The sequence below is a fragment of the Galeopterus variegatus genome, unplaced genomic scaffold (genome assembly GCF_000696425.1).
Source record: "Galeopterus variegatus unplaced genomic scaffold, G_variegatus-3.0.2 Scaffold1112, whole genome shotgun sequence".
NCBI classification, from domain to species: Eukaryota; Metazoa; Chordata; class Mammalia; order Dermoptera; family Cynocephalidae; genus Galeopterus; species Galeopterus variegatus.
Window position 1 is genome coordinate 186,160 of NW_007727223.1, and position 23,702 is coordinate 209,861.

Sequence of the window (23,702 nt, forward strand, 5' to 3'; positions counted from 1 at the left end):
GGGGGAGGGGAAGTTTTCTCATTTTTTCAAATAGGACATTTTTATTATTTAAGAAGAAGTGTAGCTGACCAATTAACCCCTAACAGGAGGTACATTGCTATCATTTGCCAAGTCTTTTGTGCAGTCAGACTGGTCTAGTATAAAGGATTTTCCCAACTTATGCTGGATCTTTGAGAAAGCCTATAAATAAGACCATTTGTTTGGTCTCAAGATGACTTACATTTGCAAACTGAAGAATGTTCCAATAGAAGTTTCATGGTGACACACCAATCTGCAAACTGGCTCAGCCAGTAGTCAAAACAAGTCACTACGAGATCTGGGAAGCTGAAGCCTTTGAATGGGTCAGATTATCCAGCATCTAATTTGGCACAGATAAATTTCGGCTATAAAAATGAAGCCTCTCTTTATGTTTTCAACTTGAATGGTCCATAATAAATAGGGAAAATGCGTATGCACTTAATGGTGACACAGAATGGGAATACTGTGATTAAACTAAATCACTTATTTTTCCTAGGGCCCTTCTTTTTATTACAATTAGCGATAGTTTGCTAAGATGAAAAACATGTGGCTGTTGTTCAGTTAATACATGAGTGCTTCAATTAATTTGAACACCTATAATTATAAGCTGGAAACTAAACCATTTAAGAACTTTTAACACCGGGCAAGACAGACACTTACAAGGCACCTGATTTTCATAGGAATTTGTGTGCATAATCCAAGGGTCTCAAACCCAAGTGCCTAAAAGAGAGACAGGTAATGCAAATTAGAGATGTGGACCAGGTGAGTGCCTGCCCCAGATAAGGAAGAAACCATTAGCATGTGCCTATTAATAATGCCAGCTGTTCTGAATTCTCAAGAGAAACTGGAAATCAGAATTGCATTATAAAGCCATCCTAATTTTTTAAATGTTGGCAACTAGTTAAAATTTTTTAAGAATCTGTGAGCCAAACGGAACAGGTCTAGGAGATGGACTTAACCTTCAAGTCACTAGTTTTGTACATTTCACCATTTCAGAAAAAATGAGCTCCAGTTCTGCAAGTGTCTCCAAAATGATAACCTCAAAACATCCCCTTTAGAAGCCAGCCCTGAATAGCAGGGCTTCTCCTTAGGTTACATCTATCATTGTAGTTGTTTCTTCTAAAATGGACAGTTTCCTCCTGCTAGAGATTTGATTTGATGGTGTCAGCATATGAGGTTCCCGTCACTTCATGACATGTCTTCTTTCAGGCCTGATGGAATTGGAACTGTGACTGTTGAAGAAAAGGAACGTTTTGAAGAAATCAAAGAGAGACTCCGAGTTCTGTTGGAAAATCAGATTACACATTTTAGGTAAGGATATGGGGTTTAGGGGCTTTTTAAAAGGATAGGACTGGGAAGGGGTAAATAAAGGGCTTGATTTTCCAAAACTGTAAATCTATCAAAGACACATTGGATATTTAGAAATAACTGAATGGAAAAAGCAATGGGACATGGTTTTGCAGTAGCCAGGAGACTTTGAATTCTTAAGTTCACTTTATTTCCACTAGCGAAACAAAGCCTTTCTTGTGCGAGCTGTCCTTGGTCATCAGTGTAGTATAAAAAGTTTAATTTGCAGCTTCTTCAAGGTTCCTAAATAAAACAGTAAAAACAAAACAAAACAAAATCCTGTGAATCAGATCATAATGAACAGGAGAGGATGGTAGTGTTACCCATAAGAGACTCTCCACCTTCTCTGCTGTCTCAGAAAAAGAACTAGCTGGCTATGTGGAGAAAGAAAGAAACTCAGATCAGCCTGGGAGGATTGAATCCTCCCCCCATACTGGAGACATCCTGCAGATCTGCAGATCTGCACTTACGCCTTACACCGCATAGCCTACTTCTTTCTTGGAGCAAATTAATAATAACACAAAAATAGCAATAGCATTTATAGTACTCCCTATTTATTAAATACTTCCTGTCTGCAGGTACAGGACGGGAGGCTGGAGAAGTATTAACTCATGTTTTTATTCTCAGAACAACTTTGTAAGGTAGTTATTATAATCCCCTTTTTAAAAAGGAGTAAACTGAGGCTGAGAGCGGTTAAGGAACTTGCCCAAGGACCCCCAGCCGGCAAGTGGAAGAAGTGGGGTGCATGTATAGGATAGTCTGAGTTTAGGTAGCCCACACTGGTTTCTCTGTACCATGAGGAACAGTGTTCTGATGGCCTGTGACAGCCTGAAATAGTCAAGTGGTACCTGGCAGAGTTCTATCTGTGCCATCAAAATCCTCCTGGATAAACTTTTATTGTTCACACACTATGTGTAAAATGCATTTCTAATAGCAAAAGGTTCAAAAACAGTAAACAACCATGAGCAAGTAAAGACAGCAGAATTATGAATTTGCTCTAAATAAACTCCTCTATTTCATATATTCATCCTTTAGGAATTTAATTATGTGTGTTTGAACTTCAGCCTGTTTCAACTAATATTTTTTTTAATGCTGGTCACCATAATAATCTTACAGTCACATTTGAACTTCTCCTTCACAATAGAAATCTAAACAGAGCTTTATGTCATCACTTCAATATTCCTTTCTGCTGCAGACATTTGCAGAGTCCCTCTTTAGTCATTATTCACACATACACATATATACATTATATACACACATATATGGTGTGAATTCAGATTAACATAACACAGTGCGACAAAATAAAAAGCATTTTCCATTCCTCAGAGAGTTGCTATAGGAATCAGATTTCAGCATATTTCATGCTAAAATGTAATAGATTTGGGCAACCTGAAGAATTTTATGTCTTTTTTAGGTATTGCTTTCCATTTGGTCGACCTGAAGGTGCATTAAAAGCCACTCTCTCACTCTTGGAAAGGGTAAGAATGAAAGTGAAAGATATATCACATCTACAAAGAGAAATGAACATAATTGTAATGAAATACCGTGATTGAATGACCTAGTTTGTAATTTTTAAAGGATCTGTTTGCCATCCATCAAATATCAGAATAACAGCGAAGAGACTGCTAAAATTCTAGATATTTTATCTCCAGACTCCCAAATAGTTAGGATATGTTGAAGATGTTCTTAGCCCTCCCCTGATTCATGAACAAGCTTTACCATCCTAACTGCATTGTGATTCTAGTGCTCCAAAGAGAAATGAACATAATTGTAATGAAATACCGTGATTGAATGACCTAGTTTGTAATTTTTAGAGGATCTGTTTGCCATCCATCAAATATCAGAATAAGAGCGAAGAGACTGCTAAAATTCTAGATATTTTATCTCCAGACTCCCAAATAGTTAGGATATGTTGAAGATGTTCCTAGCCCTCCCCTGATTCATGAACAAGCTTTACCATCCTAACTGCATTGTGATTCTAGTGCTCTCTCTTTACCATGGCTCTCTATCAGTAGTAAGTTGCAGGAGGCATTCATAACTAAGTTTAAACTTGAACTCCTTAAGAAATATAAATGAGTAACACATTGTTTAAAACTTTGTAGTAATCCCTTTTTTTCTACCTAAAGGTCTTGATGAAAGATATTGTTACCCCAGTGCCACAAGAGGAGGTTAAAACAGTAATTCGTAAATGTCTGGAGCAGGCTGCTTTAGTCAACTATTCTCGGCTCTCAGAGTATGCCAAAATCGAAGGTGAGGCTCCCTTCTGCCCCCGGTTTTGAATTTAAATTTTGGTATGCCTCCCTGGGGAAGTTTTATTCTTTTCTGATGGGCACCAGAAAACAGTGATCCACCTGAGTACATTAAGCTGAAACCTGATGAAACTTGAAATGTGGAAGCTTCCTTGGCTATGACCAAATAAATGAATTTTAAAAGACAAGACAGGAACTCAGGAAACATCCTTGGTAGGGAAAGAATATTGAATATAGGATGTTATCAGATAACTAAGTTCCTTTTGAGAGTCTGCGTTGGCCCTAAGTATCTGCTCTGTGGCTAATGTTTTCCTATGAAAGAGTTCTGAAGGTTTTCTACCTTCTTTACATAGAGAAAAACGAAGCAGTCTGTCATCCACTGCTAATAGCATTGGAAGTAACACAAGAATTGAAGAAAGCAACATCCAGGTTTTGCTTAACTCTCTCTTGCCCCTTGAAAGCAGCTTGTCTTTTGGTAGCGTTTCAAACTTGATGGCAGGTTAATGTTGAGCCACCTCTGATGGCTCCAGGTTGGCTTTAGATCTCATTCATTCTTGTTACTCCAGACCTAGGATGCTTGTTACCACTGCCCTCTCAAGCTTTAGGGAAGCGGTCACTGGTGACCAGGTAATCATCACAGGCGCTTTGACTAAACTCTACTTGAGAAGATATGGTTCTTTGGGGCCTATTCATTCACAAAGGTATTAATCGCTTTTCATTGTTACCCTGTTGGCTGCTATAGGGTGATTTGAAAACCACACCCAACTTGACCAGTGGTGTAAGTGTATAAATGTGGAAGTTCTGTGTGCAAAACTCGATGTGTCCGCATTCTGGAATCTGATGTTCTCTCACACATGAAACATGACACCAACTAAAACCAGCAAATGTACATTGTCTACCTCAGGACAACTGGGAAAACAAAAAACAAAACTGACCAACCACCCAGACCCCATCATTTACCCTGCCAACATCCTTGTTTCCTTAGAGAATTAGGTTAAGATCATGTCAAATTCACAGTGTTTGTACATTACATGTTCGCCCTCTCTCAATTTTGTCTGTCTGACAATGCAAATTGTGTACCAGTGGTAATGAATTCATTGTTATGCATCCAGGGAGAAACACTTAAGAATTGGGCACTAAAAGGATGTTTATCAACTCTTGACTTGGTAATGAGTGACAAAAATAAAAGAATGAGAAGATCCTGAAAGGGCTGTATTAGCAAATAATTGTTCCAGCATTTACCGTCCCAGGACATGATGATCGGTTGTATTTGGTAAAGTCAACCGGGTACCTAATAATTTGAGTCAAGGCCAGAGATGGGATGGAAACACGAAACGTTCAGTTGCCATGGCTGCTGCCTGATAGGTCTTGGTCTAGCTATTTCTAGTCTTTTGGTATGATCTGCTCTCTTCTTTCAGATAAATATATCCAAAATCAAACTTTAAGATCTGTAAGTAAAAATGCATTCATTTCCAAAGTAGATCAGCTGGTCTGTAATTTCCTTTTGTGCCTCAATTCTTCTTGGTTGTGTTAATTATCTTTTGCACTGTGACTTTTAGGTCTGGGGATTCTTTGAAGAAACCAATCCTTTTTTTCCAACTCTCTTTTCAGAGAAGTACCTCATTCCACACTACCTGCTCTCTTCTGCTTCTCTCCTTCCTTGTCCGTGATTGGCTCAACCACTTTTTGACGTGACCTCTGCAAAAGTGGCTGAGACACCAATTTCAAAGCATGCTGGGATTGTGAATTCAGACAACCCAACATCCTCTGGCTGCATGTATCAGGTTTTCTTTCATGAACATAGTCCACCATAGGCTGAGACATTGCAGCTTAAAGATATTACTACCAGACAACTTTCTTTTACAATGCTCTGTTACTAGCCTCAGAAAGAAAATCTTCCATTTTTACATTTGAGCCCCTCTGTGAGCATTAACAGCTTGGTTATCTGAGAATTTTGGAAAGAAGTTGTAGTAATATTGCTAGAGACTATGTTTATGAAGAAATACCTCAAGAGCCTTAGATACTAAAGTCTGAAGTCCTTAGTATCTTGGAGCCTTAAATCAATGAAATTCTGTTTCCCCTTACTCATGATGTTTTTGGTCATTGTATTCTTGCAAACAACTTTAGAGAAATGCGTAAAATCATGGTCACAATCTTTCTCGTGACTCACGGCATGCTGAATGGTTAATCCAGTAGATTTCCAATTTTGAGACTCCTTTTTCTTTTATCCCGTATTTATCCCAAAATACTCTGTGGCTATTTTCCTTTGAGCTAATGTAACGTTTTCCTCTAACCTGTGACCTTTAACCTCTTTACCTCTGACCTAAGCCTCTTGCATGCCCAAATCCTCTTTTATAGGGAAAAAGAGAGAAATGTATGAGCATCCTGTCTTCTGCTTGGCCTCCCAAGTGATGGATTTAACCATTCGTGAGTACCTACCACCTCCTCACCATGCTGTCTTCACTCTTTCTGTTCTCATTATTTCAAGAAAATCCAGATCCAAACCAACTCACTCTCCTTGCTTCAAGTTTTTTAGCATTGGCTTGTCTGTTGGTTCTGTCTGTGAAACCCAGTGTGAGAAGTCCAGTCACTTTTTATCAGCCTGAAACAGGTTAGACAATTAAGCCATTTGTTTGTGATAAACTCAGATTTGTCTGTAAGTTTTTCAGTTATTCTGTCTGTGACCTGAATGCATTTTTACTTTGCTTGTGTGTAACCCTAATTTGTAAAGTGCTTGTCACTGGTACACAATCAAAAGGTAGCAGCTAGGCCGGGGAGCAATGGGTTAGGTGTCAGATGAAGGACATTTGGGGCAAAGTCATGCCTTCTTTTCCATGTTTAAGATGTCAAACTGTTATGGGTATGAGATCACACGACGTGGTCCATTCTCTATAAATATTAGATCTTCTATGCCTCCTGTCTGTTCTCTCTCAAGCTGGGAAGCTTTTCCTTATTCTCTCTGGAGATTTTGACTTGTCCTTGTCCTCTAAGCTCTGGCTAGAACATATGACTTAATTGTCACTTGGAGAGTTTGTTTATGTTTCATAGCTTGATTTCACATTAAACTTAATTTTACTAATTTTCTATTTGTGCAGCATTTTCCACCTCTGTGAAGGAGCCTTTTTTTGCTGGCCCCCACACTTCGGGGCGGTGGGAAGCCAAGGGAAACCTTTTCTTTCCAATATCATGTATCACACATAAGTGGGGGGCATTTTGGTCCACTTGCTCATTAATCCTGCATATGTGTTCTTGTTTCTCTCTCTCTTCTCTCCTTGTTGTGCTCTCTCTTTCAAATAGAGAATCAAAAGGATGCAGGTGAACCAATTGTATATGCATTATAAATTATCAGGACTGTTGAGTTATATTCGGTTTTGGTTTTTGTTTTTGTTTTTTAATAGCTCCTTAAGGTATGTACTCCCAGAGTTGCAATGATACTTAAGGAGTTAATTTGTGCTGTCTAAATACATCTCATGCCCATTTGATGTTGACCTTTAATGAGTAGAATTTCTGTAAAGGCATAAGCTTTGAAGGAACATAATTCTGGTTTGCTGCAGAGCTTCATTTCATCTTTGGTTTCAGGATTCCAGTGATTTGGCCTCATTTGTGTTTAGAAAAAAAAAAAAGTTAGTGAACCTAATGAATCTTCCTTTTTGTTTTTCATTTCTTTTTTCTGTTTTCTACCCGATTGAGAAGTTTGTGTTTGCTGATGAATGTTTATCAGCCAAGACAGAGAGAAGTTGTGTCTATGTTGTTCTTGTATGTATTGTGTTATAAAGCAGCACGGACAGGGTGACTGAACAGGGGCTGTTGCTGAATTTTTCACTAGAGGAAAGCTCTTAGAAAGTTCTCTGGCTTTGGAAATTTTCTTCTTGTTTGGTCCCAAAACTTCGGAGCCTATTTTGAGGAGAGATCTGACTTAAAACTTTAATAAATGTACAGTGTAGATTATAGTTTTTAAGGTCTAAATAAATGATTCTTAAAAAATAATTCTCATTTAACCAAAGTTAACAGATGAGTGTATTTCAGAACAATTCAGAAAGCATTTTTGAGCACATGCCAAGCACTAGGCTAGAAATAAGTATTTGAAGACTCACAAACCTATGTTCAGACACATGAGCCTTTCTCTCCCAGGTAGGGAAGGTATTCATTCATTCATTCCCTCACGCATTCATTCATTAGACAAATGCTTAGTGGGAGCCTACCCTGTAGCAGGTAGGGTGTTAAAAGCAGCGAACTATGTAAACAAGAGGGAAACAGCTGTTAGCCTTATAGCATATGTGCAAATACGTGCATATGTGTAAATTACAAATTCAGTACACTGCACCACCTATTGCTAGAGTTATGTGTAAGAGGGATGGGGCATTGTCAGAAAACCACAGAAGTCTTCACAAGGCGGTAAGACTTGAACTACATCTTGAAAAATGAATTGGAATCAATTAAGGGGAGCTAGAATTGGGGAGAGAAAAGGCATCCTAGATAGGGAGAGTAATATGTGCCAATACATAAAACCATATAGTTAATAAAAATAACTAATACTTCTTTGATGCATATCATATGCCAGGTATGATTCTAAGTGCTTTATATGTATTAACTCATTAATCCTCAAACCCCCTTATGAGAGAGATATTATTATTATTTCCATTGTAGAGATGAGCAGACTGATGCACAGAGAGCTTTGGAACACGCTCTTGGAAACCTAAGTGGCAGGGCCAGAATCAGAGCCTAGGCAGAGGCTTCACTCTTAACTACTCTGTAATTCAATGTGGCTGCAAAACAGGATGAAAGTGTAGCAGTAATGGGTGCTGATGATGGCAAAGTAGGCAGAGGGCAAATCTCCAAGGCCTGCATATGCCATAATAATATAAAGCTCAGACTGTATCTCTTGTCCCAAAGGTTCTTAACCTGACATCTATGCCAAGCTTTGACGTGTATGGATTTTTCAGAGGAAAGATTCCACAGGCATCATCTCCAAAAGAGTCAGAGAGCCACTTAAGACTCTTTAAGCAAGGGGTGGTTTAGTGATTAACACTTCACAAAAATCACACTAGCAACAATGGACAGAAAGGACTGAGAGGAGGAATAGAGTAAAACTGGATTTAAAAATTAAGGTCAAAGTTAAGGTTTGAAGCTTGGTACGTTCAAGGCCTCTTTCAAGCATATCTGGTCTCAAATACAATCATAATCATAATTACTTCTTTTCTTCTTTAAATGTTTCTTACAGACCTTTAATTTTTTTTTCTTACTCTCCCACTCTCTTTTCAATTTTCTTAGAGCACAAATACATGGATGGGTATGAACAACCAGCTGTATAGAGGTGGCAGGGCACTGCCAGAGTTCCATGTGCAAATTAGGGTGGGATAAAATGCTGGGGACTGGAATATGGACAGCTATGGAGTCCCTTAGTCAGGCTGTACTTTGAGAGTCTACAGGACTCTGCAGATGGCATTTTGGTGGACTTATGCTTTCTGTCTGGTGGCATTATTAGAAATTAAATGTTCCGTTTAATTACAGTATCTCAAAAAAAAAAAGATGCCAAAGGCTGCTAGTCTATGAAAGAAAAGCTGTGACTCCTGCAAATGCATTCTATTATTTTAAATACATTTCCATGTAAACCATCACACATTCTGAAGCAAGCTCTGAGAAAGTCTACACTATTACTGTTTTTTGCCCCAGTTCTTGACTAAATATTTGCATAATTTTCCGAGCATCATAAAAATTCCACTGGAATTTGAAATAAGACAATTTTTTCATTCAAATATGCCAAAGATTTGCAAAATTAGACACATAATGATTCATAGATAGATAATTTAAACAGATGTGAACAGACAGAAATAGGTAGGTGAGTAGGTAAATAGATGGACAGATGGATGGATGGATGAATAGATGGATGGATGGGTGCATGAATGGATGGATGGTGGGTGGATGGATGGATGGACAAATGGATGGATAGTTGAATAGACAAATGTAAACAGACCAAAATAGATAGCTAGATATGCACGTAGGTAGACAGATGGATAGATGGATGGATGAATGGAAAGTAGGTAGATGGATGGGTAGATGAATGGTGGGTGGGTGGGTGGGTGGATAGATGGGCAAATGGACAGGTGGATGGACAGATAAGGATAGAGAGAGAGAGAGAGAGAGAGAGAGAGATGCCACCTATGGGCCCAGGCACTGTACTAAGAACTTTACATGACGGATCTGATTCAATCTTTACATTAGTCCCATAAAGAAGGCTTTATTATTGTTCCTTTTACAGATAAGGGAGCTGAGATTCAGCCAAGATAAGTGTCTTTCTCAAGCAGGATTTGAACTCAGGTCTGTCTAATTTCAAACATCATGCTTTTTTGTTTCTTTCTACCATGCAGTCTTTCCAGCTGATGTGGTAGGTACTTGAATGATATCCATTCATTCAGTGAGTAAGGTCAAAAGTACCCACAATTTTTAATATAGGAAGACTACCAAATAGCAGAACAGTCCTTTCTAGGACCAGATCATTGCCAAAATCTTTACATTGTGACATCTCCCCCCAGGCAATTGAGATTCCCTGAGATTGCTAAGGAGCTGAGGACTTTTTTTCTCCTCAATTGACAGAAACCTTCTAGGGCATGTCAAATCCACCCAAAGGACTTCCAAGCAAGTTTTGTGGTGTTGAGGTTCTGTATATTTCCCTATCTCCAGTCAAATTTCCTACAGGTATAAGGCCTGTTGAAAGAGAGAAAGAGACAATCAAGCTCACAATACCCACCAACATACTGTGCAAAGCCACCCTCCCTGCTTTCTTCCCCAAGGGACCAGTGAGGGTCCAGGCCTTTCTACCTGCAAGATCCAGGCCTTTCTACGATGAGGACCAATTCATGCTTCATGTCTTATACATGAGGGGCTAAGTGTTTCTCTTTTCATGTTTTTTGTTTCTAATAAGCTCTCAGGTGGTGTTGAAGTTCCTGGTCCAGGGATTGCATGATGGGTGTCTATGGAATATAGGAGGTAGTTGAATTATCTTTTTATGATAAATTTTAAATAAAACATTGCAATCTAGTTCCACATATATTTGTTAAATACCTGCTCAGTTCCAGGAGCCGTGCCAGGCACAAGGGGAGTACACAATAAGCAAAAGCAATCATGGTCCTCACCCTTGTGGAGCATGCAAAAAAGTAGAAAACAAAGCATGAAACAAGCAACTACAGTCTAATGACGATAATACAGGCAATGCAAGGTGTCACAGGAGTGCAGTACAAGGGGATTTCACCCAAGCCAGGGTCCTTGATGCATTGCAGAGTGGAGGATAGTGTCAGAGGAGGGCATGATGGAGGTCAAGGGCTATGCCCCCATGAAGAACTGACTGGGGTGGTCCTTGCCTTGCTGCAGTATTTGCTCCTATTCATCACCCCTCGAGATGCCCCAAGATCTGGCCCAGGAGAGCTTGTGGCCATGTATGTGGAAGCTTATTTGGGGACTGGGCAGATATTTAATAGTACTATTAAATCAGTACTCTTGCCAGTGACTATTTGAAAAAAAAAGAAAAAGAAAAAGAAAGAAACTCTCAAGTAGTTCATGCAGGAAAAGGGAACTTTTTGGCCCATGTAGGTAGGAAATCAATGCAAGAACTGGCCTCAGGGATAAGGAATTTTAAAGTGTTTTCAGATATCCAACTGTTGGCAGGCTTCTTTAATGTAACTGGGGGTTACATTAGAGATATAACCCCCAGTTACATTAGAGGTTTGGGGAGCCACAGATAGCACCAGGCTTTTATCCTAGCTAATGACTCTAGAAGAAAACGAGCTTTCCTCTGCAAGCAATTGTATAAAATTCCAGAGAAAGGTCTCACTGGTCCTGGGTCACATGCCACTCCCTGAGCCAACCATAGGACCCATAATGGTGTAGGGTGCTGTGACTGGCCAGCACGGACTCACATGACTGCCCCTGCAGGATACATTCCTTGACATTCCCACTAGAACCACATGGAGTGGAGAAGAGGCAGTTCCCCTGAGGAAGGTCACTATACACACAAGGGCAACTAATGTCCACTAGTGTCCATCCAGAATTTAGCTCACTTTTCATAGGTACAATAGCTCAGCCCTAGGGACAGAGCCTGACTTGGAATATAAAGATACCAAATTGGAGAAGAAAAATATCACAAGAGCATTATTTCTTCCTTGTGGATACAATTTATTTAAATAAAAGGTATTTTTAATTATCCCAAGTCATTTTTAATTGCATTAAGATACCTGCAGTTATTCTCTAGCTTGGAAGTGTAAGTTATGAAGTTTAGGGTTCAGCAATCAGCTTAGTTCGTTTGTTAAGTAACCAGAGACTCTGCATAAGAAATAAGAGTTACTTTATAGTTTATACATATGCTGCAAACACAACGCATTTTCTTTTCCATGAAAGCACTGCACTGGGAAGGAACCACTAAGGATTCCCTTTCACCATATTTGAAGACCTGCCTTGGACCAGGCACTGCTTTAGCCCCTAGTAATACAGGGAGAGTCCAACATGTATACAGTTTGCTAGTATTAAGAGCCGGAAGTGCTCAAGTAGAGGTATCGACAGAGGATTTGGGCCTTTGTTATGAAGGCATTCTCTCGTTATGACATATGAAGGGATGGTTCTTGTTGTGAAGGGGATTTCTCAAAGGTTTGTGAGTGGAGCATGACATGTGCAGATGTGTGCTTTACAGAGGTCACTCTGACTGCTGATGGAGAATGAACTGCATAGGAGGAAAGGGACTGAAGACTGGCTTGGAGGCTTTAGCAACAGTTGAGGTGGAGGTGATGAGACCTGAGTCACATGTCCATGCCCTCAGCAAGAGTGTGGCACATGATCTAGTACAGCGGGAGATAAAATCAAGAGACATTTTGAAGGAAGAATGGAAAAGCTATGCTGCCTAGTTCCTTAAGTGGAGGAGACAGAGATGGCTCCAATGAAAAGAGTGGAGAAAATGATCCATGATCCACTCAACAGTCTTTATTAACATATACTTTAAACCATCTTAGACATGGAATCTTTTGAAGGCGAGTGATGGAGATTTAAGAGGATCAAGTACATGTAATGAACAGTCCCACTAAAGACATTATGTTGGATGTTAACTCTGCATGTCTTTGGTGCCTGTCGCCATCATTTTAGGAAGCAGAATGCTCTGGAAAGCATGATATGGCTATCTGCTTAGCTTTCTGTTACTATTCTAGCTCTTATCCACCTCCACCCCCAAATCATAGCAAATTGCTACAGGCTAGTTATTTTCAGTAACAGCATAATACAAAAATTGGCATCTCCAGCAACACATAGGCTGGGACTTGGTAATAAGTGGGCTTTTCATCAATCATCTCCATCTCTCATATGATATTTCAGGGCCTGGCAATTCGCTTGCTGGAACCAGAGATGGTCAGGTTATTTAAGGGCTAATTGGAGTGTCTCTCTCTCCTGGATGCTTCTCTTCCTTGGCTTAGCTGAACATGCAGAGGAATTCTCTTTTTGTTTTTCTGCAGTCACATTTAACTCTCTCTCTGGAAGCCAAGCAGATTTAATTGTGTAAACATGAGCAATGGTAATTGGGTAAATGAAGTTGGAAACCAAGGTATGATGTTTTTGTTTTGCTCTGTGAGGGGAAAAAAAATAGGGAGCTTGTTTTTCTATGGTGGCAAACCTCACTGTCAGAATTCTGGACAGACAGTTGGCAGGAGGCAATCCCTTTACAAGTTTCTCATCAAGACCCATTGAGCTGAAATATATATATGCTGCCTCGCAGGTTATGGATCAACCCAGGGGCACTTCGTTGTTTTATTAACCATCAGATCAAGTGTTTCTCTGCACAGGTTCAGTTATCTGGGTGAGAATGAATAAGGAGTTTCCATAACAATGGCACACTCAGGTAACATGCATTCATTGGAAGAGCCTTAAGGATGATTTACCAGAGATATATCTAACTTTAGGCAGTGCTGTAAGTGGAAAACTAGATTTTAACAAAATATAAAATATGGAATACTTTTTTTATATAATGAAAGGATCAGTAGTTGCCTTCTTTAAATAGCTATCATTAAAACTGTTCTAACTTTAGGCAGTGCTGTAAGTGGAAAAGTAGATTTTAACAAAATATAAAATATGGAATACTTTTTTTATATAATGAAAGGATCAGTAGTTGCCTTCTTTAAATAGCTATCATTTAAAACTGTTTTCTCCAAATTCTATTTACACACAATCTTTCCCAAACAATTTAAAGAAGAAGAAATTGGCAAAGATTTTTTTTTTTTTTTAGCCCTGTATTCAAAACATCAAGGTGGTCCAGCAAGTAAAGGATCTTATCAACTCTTGCTTTTATTAGATGGTTTTGCCAGAATATTATATTTATTCATACTTCCCAATCTTTTTCTCTATTAATTTCACTATAATTCCATTTCCTATATGCCTACAATAAAATTCATTTTCCCAGTTGAAAATTCAAGCAAACCAACAAGAAAACTTGGCAATGGAGTATGTCCCTCTCATCATACAGATTGCTTTATAAACCAGAATTATCAGAAAGGAGCAGGTCAAAGGTTAATGAGACACTCATTAAAGAGAGAGAATTATAGAAGCTGATAGTGCTCTGTGCCTGTACTGAAGGAGAGGCTATTGTTATAGGATGTTTGCTGTGCTGATATTGTAAACCACATGACAGATGGGTCAAGTGCTGATTACGGTATTCTAACATTTGGAATAGCAAGTAACATATTTGATAAGCTGGCAAGTTTTTACATATGAGTCAACCCACAATATAAAAGCCACGAGAATTCCAAATTGAAAATAATTAAATGAGCTGGAAACAATCAGATACCACACATTTTCCCCAAAATGACAGATTTTGACATGTTGAAATTCCACAAAGGGAGCAAGAATATTGCCTAGCTCACTTGAACTAATAAGGGCCCTTCATCTGCTTTTGCAAAGCAATTAATTCCAGCCTTTTCACAATGTGGAGGTAGCACTAAACATTTATAAGCACCTTAGGCTTTACAGAGATCTGTCCCATACATGCTTTCTTTGCTCTTATCAGCAACCCTGCAAGGTACAGAGAAAAGATATTCATATTCTCAATTTGCAGATGAGGAAACTAAAGCACAGAGAGGTTTAAGTAGCAGGTGCAAGATTATGTAGAAAGTAAGTAGCATATGGAGGACAAGAAGCCAGCTCTCCCAACTCGTTAATACACCAAGTTCTATTTCTGGTCATCTGAAAGGAAGAAGCAGCTATTAACATATAGGCGTCATTTATTGTACAAAAGTGTATCTTCTTTCGGTCAGTGATGCTGCTGCCTTCATTCACATATATCCATGTGGATAAATTATCAAGTATTTGCGTTTAGTTTCTGAATGTCTCAATAGGGTGTGCTGGTGATGCTGGTAAGAGTCCTTGTCAAACAATGTCACACCTCTGTAATGTTGAAGGAACATCAAGAAAGCAGCAGCTCTCCATTTGTGTTTTATCATTTTTGCTTGTTCGGTTGTTCTTTTCAGAGTTTGTCATCGTACTTGTCACCCTTTGTTAAAGTCACTTTGTCTCTTTACTTTTTTATTGTTTCTCTTCACCTACCTGAGCAGCTCCCCTGCCACCTCCTGGGCCTCCTCTACCCACCCAAACGCAGACCAGCATGTTATATCTGAGGCTCAAAGACATGCCTAGGCCAAAATCAAGTACTGTAAACTTCTATCATTCCTTTACTCAGCAGCTTTCTAGTTTAGTTTGCTTTTCTGTTCACTTTTCTTCTTGAAGTTTTGTTTCAGTTTGGAATACGAAGCTGAGGCTCAGGCTCTCAAGTTTAATGTTGTAGGTTCTGAGATAATTGAATGAGAGCATTTATTTCCAAATGTCCACATTTTTTTGTCCAGCTATGTCTGACATATGCAACATTTTCAAATCTCAATGTCAGCACAAAATAACATTGTTGTTGCATAACATTTTGCATGACAATTCTTTATATGTTATGAGCTTCAATTCTGTTGTACGAAATGTTTCCTAAGTATACTATATTTTTAGTTCCATTTCATCAGTGCTCCAGCTAGTGCAAGATTGGGGGACAGGAATATTGCAATACATTTCAAGTCAGTGGATGTAACAACAACAAAAAAAGTCATTTCTAAGCACAAATTTCTCCTTGACCTCTGTTGGGGGGAGGGAGGAAGTGCTGAAGAATTTTGCACAATATTTTCTTTAAAGACAACATCTTTTAAAAAGTCACTTTTAGTGACATTTTTGCCATTTAGCTAGTGAATCATCTATGCAAATGAACAGGAAAATAGTGCTGTGTCTCACTAAAGTGGCTTGATCTACAGATAATGGAATCACAGCTAATTAATAGTAAATGAAAGTATGGCTACATGGGTTAATTGACAGATCAAGTATTCTAGGTTAAAGGATCTTTAACCTGCTTACTTTAATGGTTGCATGTTAAAGTACAACTGCAAAAGGTTTTATTAAACATACTGTCTGTATATATACATCAGGCATACACATATCTGTATACATGTGCACACACTCATAGAATGGCTGCCTGCACATGTACACTTTATGTGTATCTATTGATATATATTGTAGTCAATCTAAGGGTACTGCATATTAAAACAAATGTTCAGGTTGTCCTAGCTTGAGCATCTTGGATCTCTCCAAACATAAAAATCATTCATACTTTTTAAATAAATGTGCATAAAAATATTGGTGGGAATTATTTCATTTCTGTGTCATATGTCATGTACAGCCAGAATTCTCCTAGATTTGGTGAATGTTCCACCCAAAAGGACAATGCTCTCTTTTAAAAAGCAAGAGATTTCAAAGATGTGCTCCAAGTGGGATTTCCTGCAGATTTGTATTAATGTGCAGCCTTGTCTGGTTACTAGAAAATGTATGTAAGTGTGTGATGTGTGTATGTGGGTGTATGTGTCGAATGGGTAATAAGCATAGGATGAGGAATTTGCAAATTGATGTGTAAATGTGAATATCAACTAATAAAAAATAGTAGCCTATGCATATTTACTATCAAAATGCAAATATCTCACTCTACACTTATTACTCAAACATATATACACAGTATGTTTGTAGAAATGCCTGAAAGTCTACTGATGAAATTATGATAGTATATTTATGAAATTAAAAACAGGTAAGGTGCCCCAAAAGCACAGAAGTTAATCTTGTCATTCATTGTTTCTCCAAGTATTTATTGCTCTGGACCAGGCAATGAGCTGTCAGCAACTGAACTCCCACATCTTGCTCTGAGTATTGGCTATTCTTTACCTGATCTATGTACTTATGTTTCGCACAACTCCCACCTTCATGCACTGACAAGATCTAGCCACATTTCCACCTGGGCATGGCAGAGATGGGGAGCTTTTCATTGGTCTGAATCCAGAAAGCTAATTTTCACACCAGCCATCAGGCCTTGTTAGACTGAAGCTTTCAACACCCAAATAATCAAACCCAGTCCCATTCATCACAATTAGCTCCCATTGGCTGGAACCCTTTTTATTGCATAGTGTTCTACTGAATTTAATTTTATTTATTAAGTCAAATCCTAAATTACTAATGATCTGATATGTTCATCAGTTATCTAAGAAATACACAAAGGTAAATGATGAGGCTTTTTTTTTTTTTTTTGTAAATTAGCAATCTCCTACAATTTTGTTTAAATCCACTTTCCTTTCCCCCCCCCAAAAAAAAAATCTGCCTATGAAGTATTAGGGAATTCTCTCTAGCAAGAAACATCCTGCAGCCAAAACATGCTTTTACGAACATCTACTTGTGGAATCATGCTAAATGATCCTTATTTCCGTTATATTCCATTTGCTCTAAAGAACTCTGAGGCTTCAAGGTTTGAAGGGGGCTAAGTATGAAATACAAGTTCCCCTGTGAGTTCAGACTGGGTTGAAGTCAGGCAATTTCACTGGCTAAGAAAATCTTTATGTTTCAAATATTACTCTCTTCCCCAAGGGAAAAAATTTTTAATTTTTGGCAACATAGTGACGATGTCAGACATTCATGAACTCAGCTCTATGAAGGGTGCAACGTAAGCCAGGCTTAAGTTTCTTCTTGAGCTGGGTAAAAACAACCCTTTCAACTCAAGAGAAACTAAAAACAAAGAAAAAAATTTAGTATATTGTTGCAACCTAACAGATAAAATTTCAATTGTAATAACCAGTGGCACAAACTACCACCACTTCCTTCAATAATCTACTCCCAGCACCTTTCTATAATAATTCTATCCCACCATCTACATAATGGCCCAGGAATGTCCAATTTTTCTTTTCAATCTCCTCCCTGAACAGCCTGAAACAGATCTTTGAATCTGCTTTTTCAAAATGAACACTCCCATACCTGTAATGAAAAGCAATGCTGTCTTATGGAATGTTTAGTGACCAATCTAGAAAACAAATGTGGCAGCAATCAAGATTAAGCTTCTGTTATATCTTCCTACTTCAGGTAGCACGAACACAGTCTAGAAAGGAATATAAGATAGTACATTTATGCTGTCTTTAAAGAACATGTGTACAAAATGTCACTAAATATGAAATGGGCTGTCATAGACTTAATATAGCTTCATATGCAAATTGGAAGCTGGAGCACTGTTTTTTCCTAATATGTATTACAATGATGGTAATAAAAATAATAAAATGGCTTTCTGGTTTGCTCACTACTAATTACATGGCACTTAACATTTGCATGGAACTTTTTTAAAAAATTGATAACTATTTGAAATTTCTTATCCACTAGATCTAATGGCCACAAAACTAGCCTGCCACTTTCGCTGAATTTTAACACAAATTCTTGTACTACAGAAAATGTAGGCCGGTTAATCACTCCTGCCAAAAAGCTTGAAGACACAATACGTCTTGCTGAACTAGTCATTGAAGTTCTTCAGCAAAATGAGGAGCACCACGCAGAGGTGAGCAGGCTGGGTGGCAATTGTCTCTGAGTGTCCCTTAGCTGAGGTTGCAGAACTGATTTTACCAGTCAGGTTGTGAATAAGATGCCTTAACACCCATTTTCTTTTAACTGGGATTGCAAAGAGAATGAAAGTGGAAATTTTGCAAGGAGAGGAGTCTTTGGAAGGTTATTTAAAATAACCAGAAAGTGGTCGCATATTGTACTTTTCAGCCTAGGTTTTCAGATGTTTCTAGCAACGAGCAAAAGAGGTAAGTGCGTCTTAGAGTTAATTATTCAAGCAGCGTCTGGTTACTAGGGTTGAGAACACAAAAAATATTTTTTTGGTCTTTTGTGGTTATTTTTGTTGCCACCACTGTTGTTTTTATTGGTTCTTTGGTATGTGGATCACAGGCCATCTTTTGAATTTTATCTCTGTAATTTACTCTGCTTCTACTAGAATCTCCATTTCTTTAACCTCGGATTGCCTGGGTTGCTAAACACAGTGACAGAGCAAATTATTCTATGTTGTTCAATCTGTCAGTTCCCCAACATGCATCTAAATAAATACAGCTTACATTTTTTTTTACAAACCACTATAAAAATTATCATTTTGATAATAATTGTAAACCGAAGGATTTCAAGGCCAACTAAATCCCAAACCTATAAGGATTTAAACAACACAAACCTTCCAAGAAAAGATTCCAAGATTTCATTATGGCTAAACTGTTATATAAACTGCACATTTCAAAATTAAGATTTAAAATCATATCTCTTAAAATAACCTTTTTGAAAATTAAGGTAATCCTCCCTCTTCTTCTACATTCAGATCTACAGCAAAAGAGGGGGGAAATAAAGGCATTCCATAAAAGTAGTTTCTCAAACAACTAAAATGACCATTCCCATGACTGAATGAAAATTGACAGTATAGTTAAATAATATATAATACACCATAAATCCAGCCATCCCGACTAATGCCTGATTGCATATTTAAATTTCCTCCCTGTTTCTCTACTGTTCCATTCAATCTTGGCTGATCGTGGCAGGGAAAAGAGGTATGTGACTAAACTGAATGAACCCGCCACCTGCTGTCATACTCTGCATGCCCTTCCAGTACCATGTCTTCTAGTGGGACTTTTCCCAGTGCTCCTGCTTTCTAACACTGACCCAAGGAATGTAACAGCAACTTCCAGTGGACTGCTTGTGAAATGGGTGGCCCTCCACAGCAGGGTAAACGTGGGGCGATTCTCTTGTGCGTGCATGTAGCGATTGATATACTTAACGACGACTGCAGTTACATCCCGACACACGCCTCCTACCTGCCTTGATTCTGTCCTTAGCCTGTCGTAGTTTCCTACGTCCGTTTGTACTTACCTTTATTACAGCAGATGAGTTCCCAACTTAGTACCCAGTAGCTCGAGCCTAATCTGTTCTCTCTCTCGCATACACACACACACACAGACACACATGAATTATGCCTTCACGTATTGTTGCTTCACCTTCCCAATCTCTCTCTATGTATATGTATGTATATGTATATATGTATTGTGGTACACAGAGGGGTACATATATACATGTTAGTTTGTGTGCACAGTATACGGTGTGTTCAGTGTGGTAGACTGTACCCCTAAAGCACACATCTTTGTCTTTGAATAATGAAAAGCAGTGGGTAAGTATTTAGAAGCCAAAGTATAACTCCTTATTGTCTTTGGAAAAGGTCTATAAAGATTTTAGATGCCCACAGACCTTGTGAGTTAGCTCATGTACAAAAATAGCATTCACCTGTATGAGCAAGCATATGTACTTTTTAAGCCTTGCCTTGCCCAACCCAGTTACACAGACTCTGTTCACTTGATTGGAATCGTACTTGGGCTTTTTGTTTGTTACTGCCCTTGCTAGAATTTTTCCCTCCTTCTCAGAGAGTCAGGTTTGATTATAAGGTTCTGAAAAGAGTTACCTTGGATGTATGGAAATAGCTCTGGTCCTCACTTCTACAACCCCCAAAGTCAAATTCTCTTGGTTCTCTAGAATCCTAAATTCCTCCGCCAGACTTCAATAGTGATAATTCATATCACAACAGTCATGGTTCTTTGTAGGGCTACCTATCTCTATGATTATTAATGCAAGGAATGTAGATATTTGCTCAATAATAAATTATAACAGGGAACTAAGTTCTCTATAGATGGCAGACGTGGTGCTTCTTATTGGCCTCCGGTTTGCAACTTTTAAATAAAAAAGCTGGTAAGAACCAGGTATGAGGTTGGGTTAAGAAATTTCTAATTTCAAGCATTCAGGGTTGGTTTTTTGTTTCATCTTTTTTCCTGTCATCCTAGAGCAAAATTGTTTCTGGGAAGGAAATTCAGTCTTCCTAGTAACTGTTTTCTTGGACTCACCCTGAAGATGTAGTTAATCAAATAACTAAAGAATAAGTACTAGCCAATATTTGGTGTGCCTTTGTGAATTTTACAAATATCCTGGATCAGGACTGAAGAGAGTCAGCCCACCATATAGGGTCAGGGGGTGGGGATGGGACTCCAGCAAGTTCCAGTATGTAGAGGGTCTCTACCTAAAAGGTGGGTGGCTATGTGGGATGGAGGATTTCTCCCTCTGCTGGATTTAGCCAGGTCGAAAGCAGAGTAGGCCCCACACCTCAGGGCTCTCATCCCCAGGTGGTAAAACTACAATAAAACCTCATCAGTTCAGACCCAAATACTTAGAATCTGTAACAATTCCATCACAGATGTAGCTCTTTTAATTTTCCTTAAGTAAAATCTTTGACGTGGTCTTAACTTTCTCTGGAAATTCTAAAGGCTCTTCTTACAAGTTGGAGGAATCCAGTACTTGTTTTCCATCCGAGGACCTATGAAATTAAATCTTCTGTGTCATTGACTTCAATTTATGTCAACTTATCTACAATTATTAGATGTTAAAAAAAAACTTTTACGTGTATGATACATTCTCATGACAACCGATATAGACTTCATGAATACCTTTCACTTTGGTCCCCAATTACAGACTGCATTTGAAAGCAGTAAAATGATCTCTCTCTTTAGAAAGCCCAATAATTTAGGCTTTTTTGCTGACAGACAAGCATCTCCCCTCTCCCATTACTCTGAATCAGTGAGGTTTTACTGTAAATTAAAATGGAAACAGCAGGTGTCTATTTCCAGCCAAGCCGACCTTGCAGAATGGTCCATGACTTGATTTTTTCCATTTAATTTGCAAACCAGCCACATGTTGATAAAGGAGAAGTAAGTAAAGTGAAATCTCATGAAACAGGAGAGGCAGACCCCTATTCTGCCTCCTAGTGGCTGTTAGAATATCCCCCAAACAACTAATAGATCACAGAAGAGCTTGGCCATTAAACAAACCCTTTCATTTATGGAATTATTTCCATAACCATTTTTCATGTTTCCAAACGCCTTCCCATCTTTTTTTGGTGAATGCTCCGGAAAGTGTTTCCAATGTAAATACTTTACGGCACTGAGTGGGGAGGTGGGTTGAGAAAGGGCTGGCGATTTGTTTTTGTTTTTCTGCTCTCTTTGAAATCAGTGAAAAGGGCCTGTTGACACCGCCACTCATTCTGCATGCTCCCTGCCAGAAATGATTAGTCAACATGCATGCGTGCCTTTGAATTGCATTCACATCTGGCCCAGTCCGATGTGAATGTCGCCCCTGAGACCCTGCACAATGATTTACAAGGGCCCATGTGCATGAAAATGAGTTACTTCACTGATATTTTTTGGTTTTCAATGTACATATGTATCCAACCCCCAGAGAAGAAAGTCGTGATCTTACTTAGTGTTTCCTAGCCTCAGCCTGATCTTTCCTCTAGAGTGGATGCAAAACCAAAGCCTCCCTGCTTAAAGAGATTTTGACTCAAAAGTTTTGTGACAATTGCAACAGTGGTTTTCTTTGACTTAGCATGAAATAGGAGTAATATTTCCAATGTGGAGGGAAACATGAGTTCCTGAGTTTATATGAGACCATAGACAATTAAGCCCCAGATATGAAGATATGTGAACAATAACTGCAAATTTTCAAGTTAGACCAGCAGAAAACCCATAAACACAGTGAAGAAACTCCCAAATTCTAGTACCTTAGAGCAAGAGCTAGCGAACAGCGGTGATAACGAGCATGACTCAAAACATACCGAGTTATTGTAAATTGAACAGAAGTTCCACGTCTGTCATTTCTACAGCTGCATCATCTGACCCACAGGTCAGGATAAAAGCTCTCTGCGGCAGGCCTGGAATCACGAAAAACACTGCCTCGGACTCTCAGAGGCTCAATTGTATCCAAAATGCTGTTCTCTTTACAATACAATTACCAAACCCTGCTGGATGCACAATTAATCTTGAACAGTGAGGGCTGGAGTTCATGTCTTCTGTCCGAGAGAGAAACTCATCACCTCTGTGTCTATTGTTTTTCTGCCAAATTTCAAAGGCCTTTGCGTGGTGGTCAGACTTAATGGTGGAGCATGCGGAGACGTTTCTGTCCCTGTTTGCGGTGGATATGGATGCAGCGCTAGAGGTGCAACCCCCAGATACCTGGGACAGTTTCCCATTGTTTCAGCTGCTGAATGATTTTCTCCGCACCGACTGTATGTATCGTCTTTGACTGTTTGGCTTTCCTAAGTGTGTGCACATAAACAGATTACTAAGATGTCTTTATCCCAAGCTGACTACAGGCTGGACACAATTCTTCATAGTTTTATTATTACTTAAAAAAACAAAACAAAACAAACAACCTTGCAGCCTATGGGCATTCCCTTTCTTCCAAAAAAGTGTTCTATTACAGGGAAGCCCTCCTTTAACTAGAGAGAAGAACCTGAGAGCAATGTGAGAAGAGATGTCTATTCCTTGTGTTTTATTTGGTCTCAAAAAAAAAATTAACCTCTTCCATTTTGCAACTTTTGTCAAAAGATGCTTTCTAGATGAAAAATAAATTCTAGCTGAATAGCATCAAGCATTTCAGAGTATCTTACAGGAACAACAGCCATAAGATAGACCTTCCTCCCCAGGGAAGGTGGTGAAGGAGGGGAGAATATGAAGGATGTTTTCTTCCTGGTAACTTAATAGGAGAAAGAAAAGAGGGTGCAAGAAAAACATGGAAAATAGTGTGGATTGTTGTTTTTGTTGTTTTTTTAAGGAACGTGATTGTTTTTACTTTTAGAAAAGTGACACGAAGAGGTAAACTGTT

At 38.7% G+C, this 23,702-nt stretch overlaps 1 protein-coding gene across 1 annotated transcript in view; it reads left to right on the plus strand.

The window, feature by feature from the left end:
• Positions 1 to 23,702, plus strand: part of CADPS (Ca++-dependent secretion activator) — a gene marked incomplete at its 5' end in the record, with an annotated part of 282,061 nt that overhangs the window by 162,319 nt on the left and 96,040 nt on the right. The window contains 5 exons of the mRNA XM_008574861.1: positions 1,228 to 1,329; positions 2,780 to 2,843; positions 3,492 to 3,615; positions 18,416 to 18,522; positions 22,947 to 23,103. Coding sequence (XP_008573083.1) covers positions 1,228 to 1,329; positions 2,780 to 2,843; positions 3,492 to 3,615; positions 18,416 to 18,522; positions 22,947 to 23,103 — 554 coding nt within the window. The remainder of the gene's footprint in view (positions 1 to 1,227; positions 1,330 to 2,779; positions 2,844 to 3,491; positions 3,616 to 18,415; positions 18,523 to 22,946; positions 23,104 to 23,702) is intronic.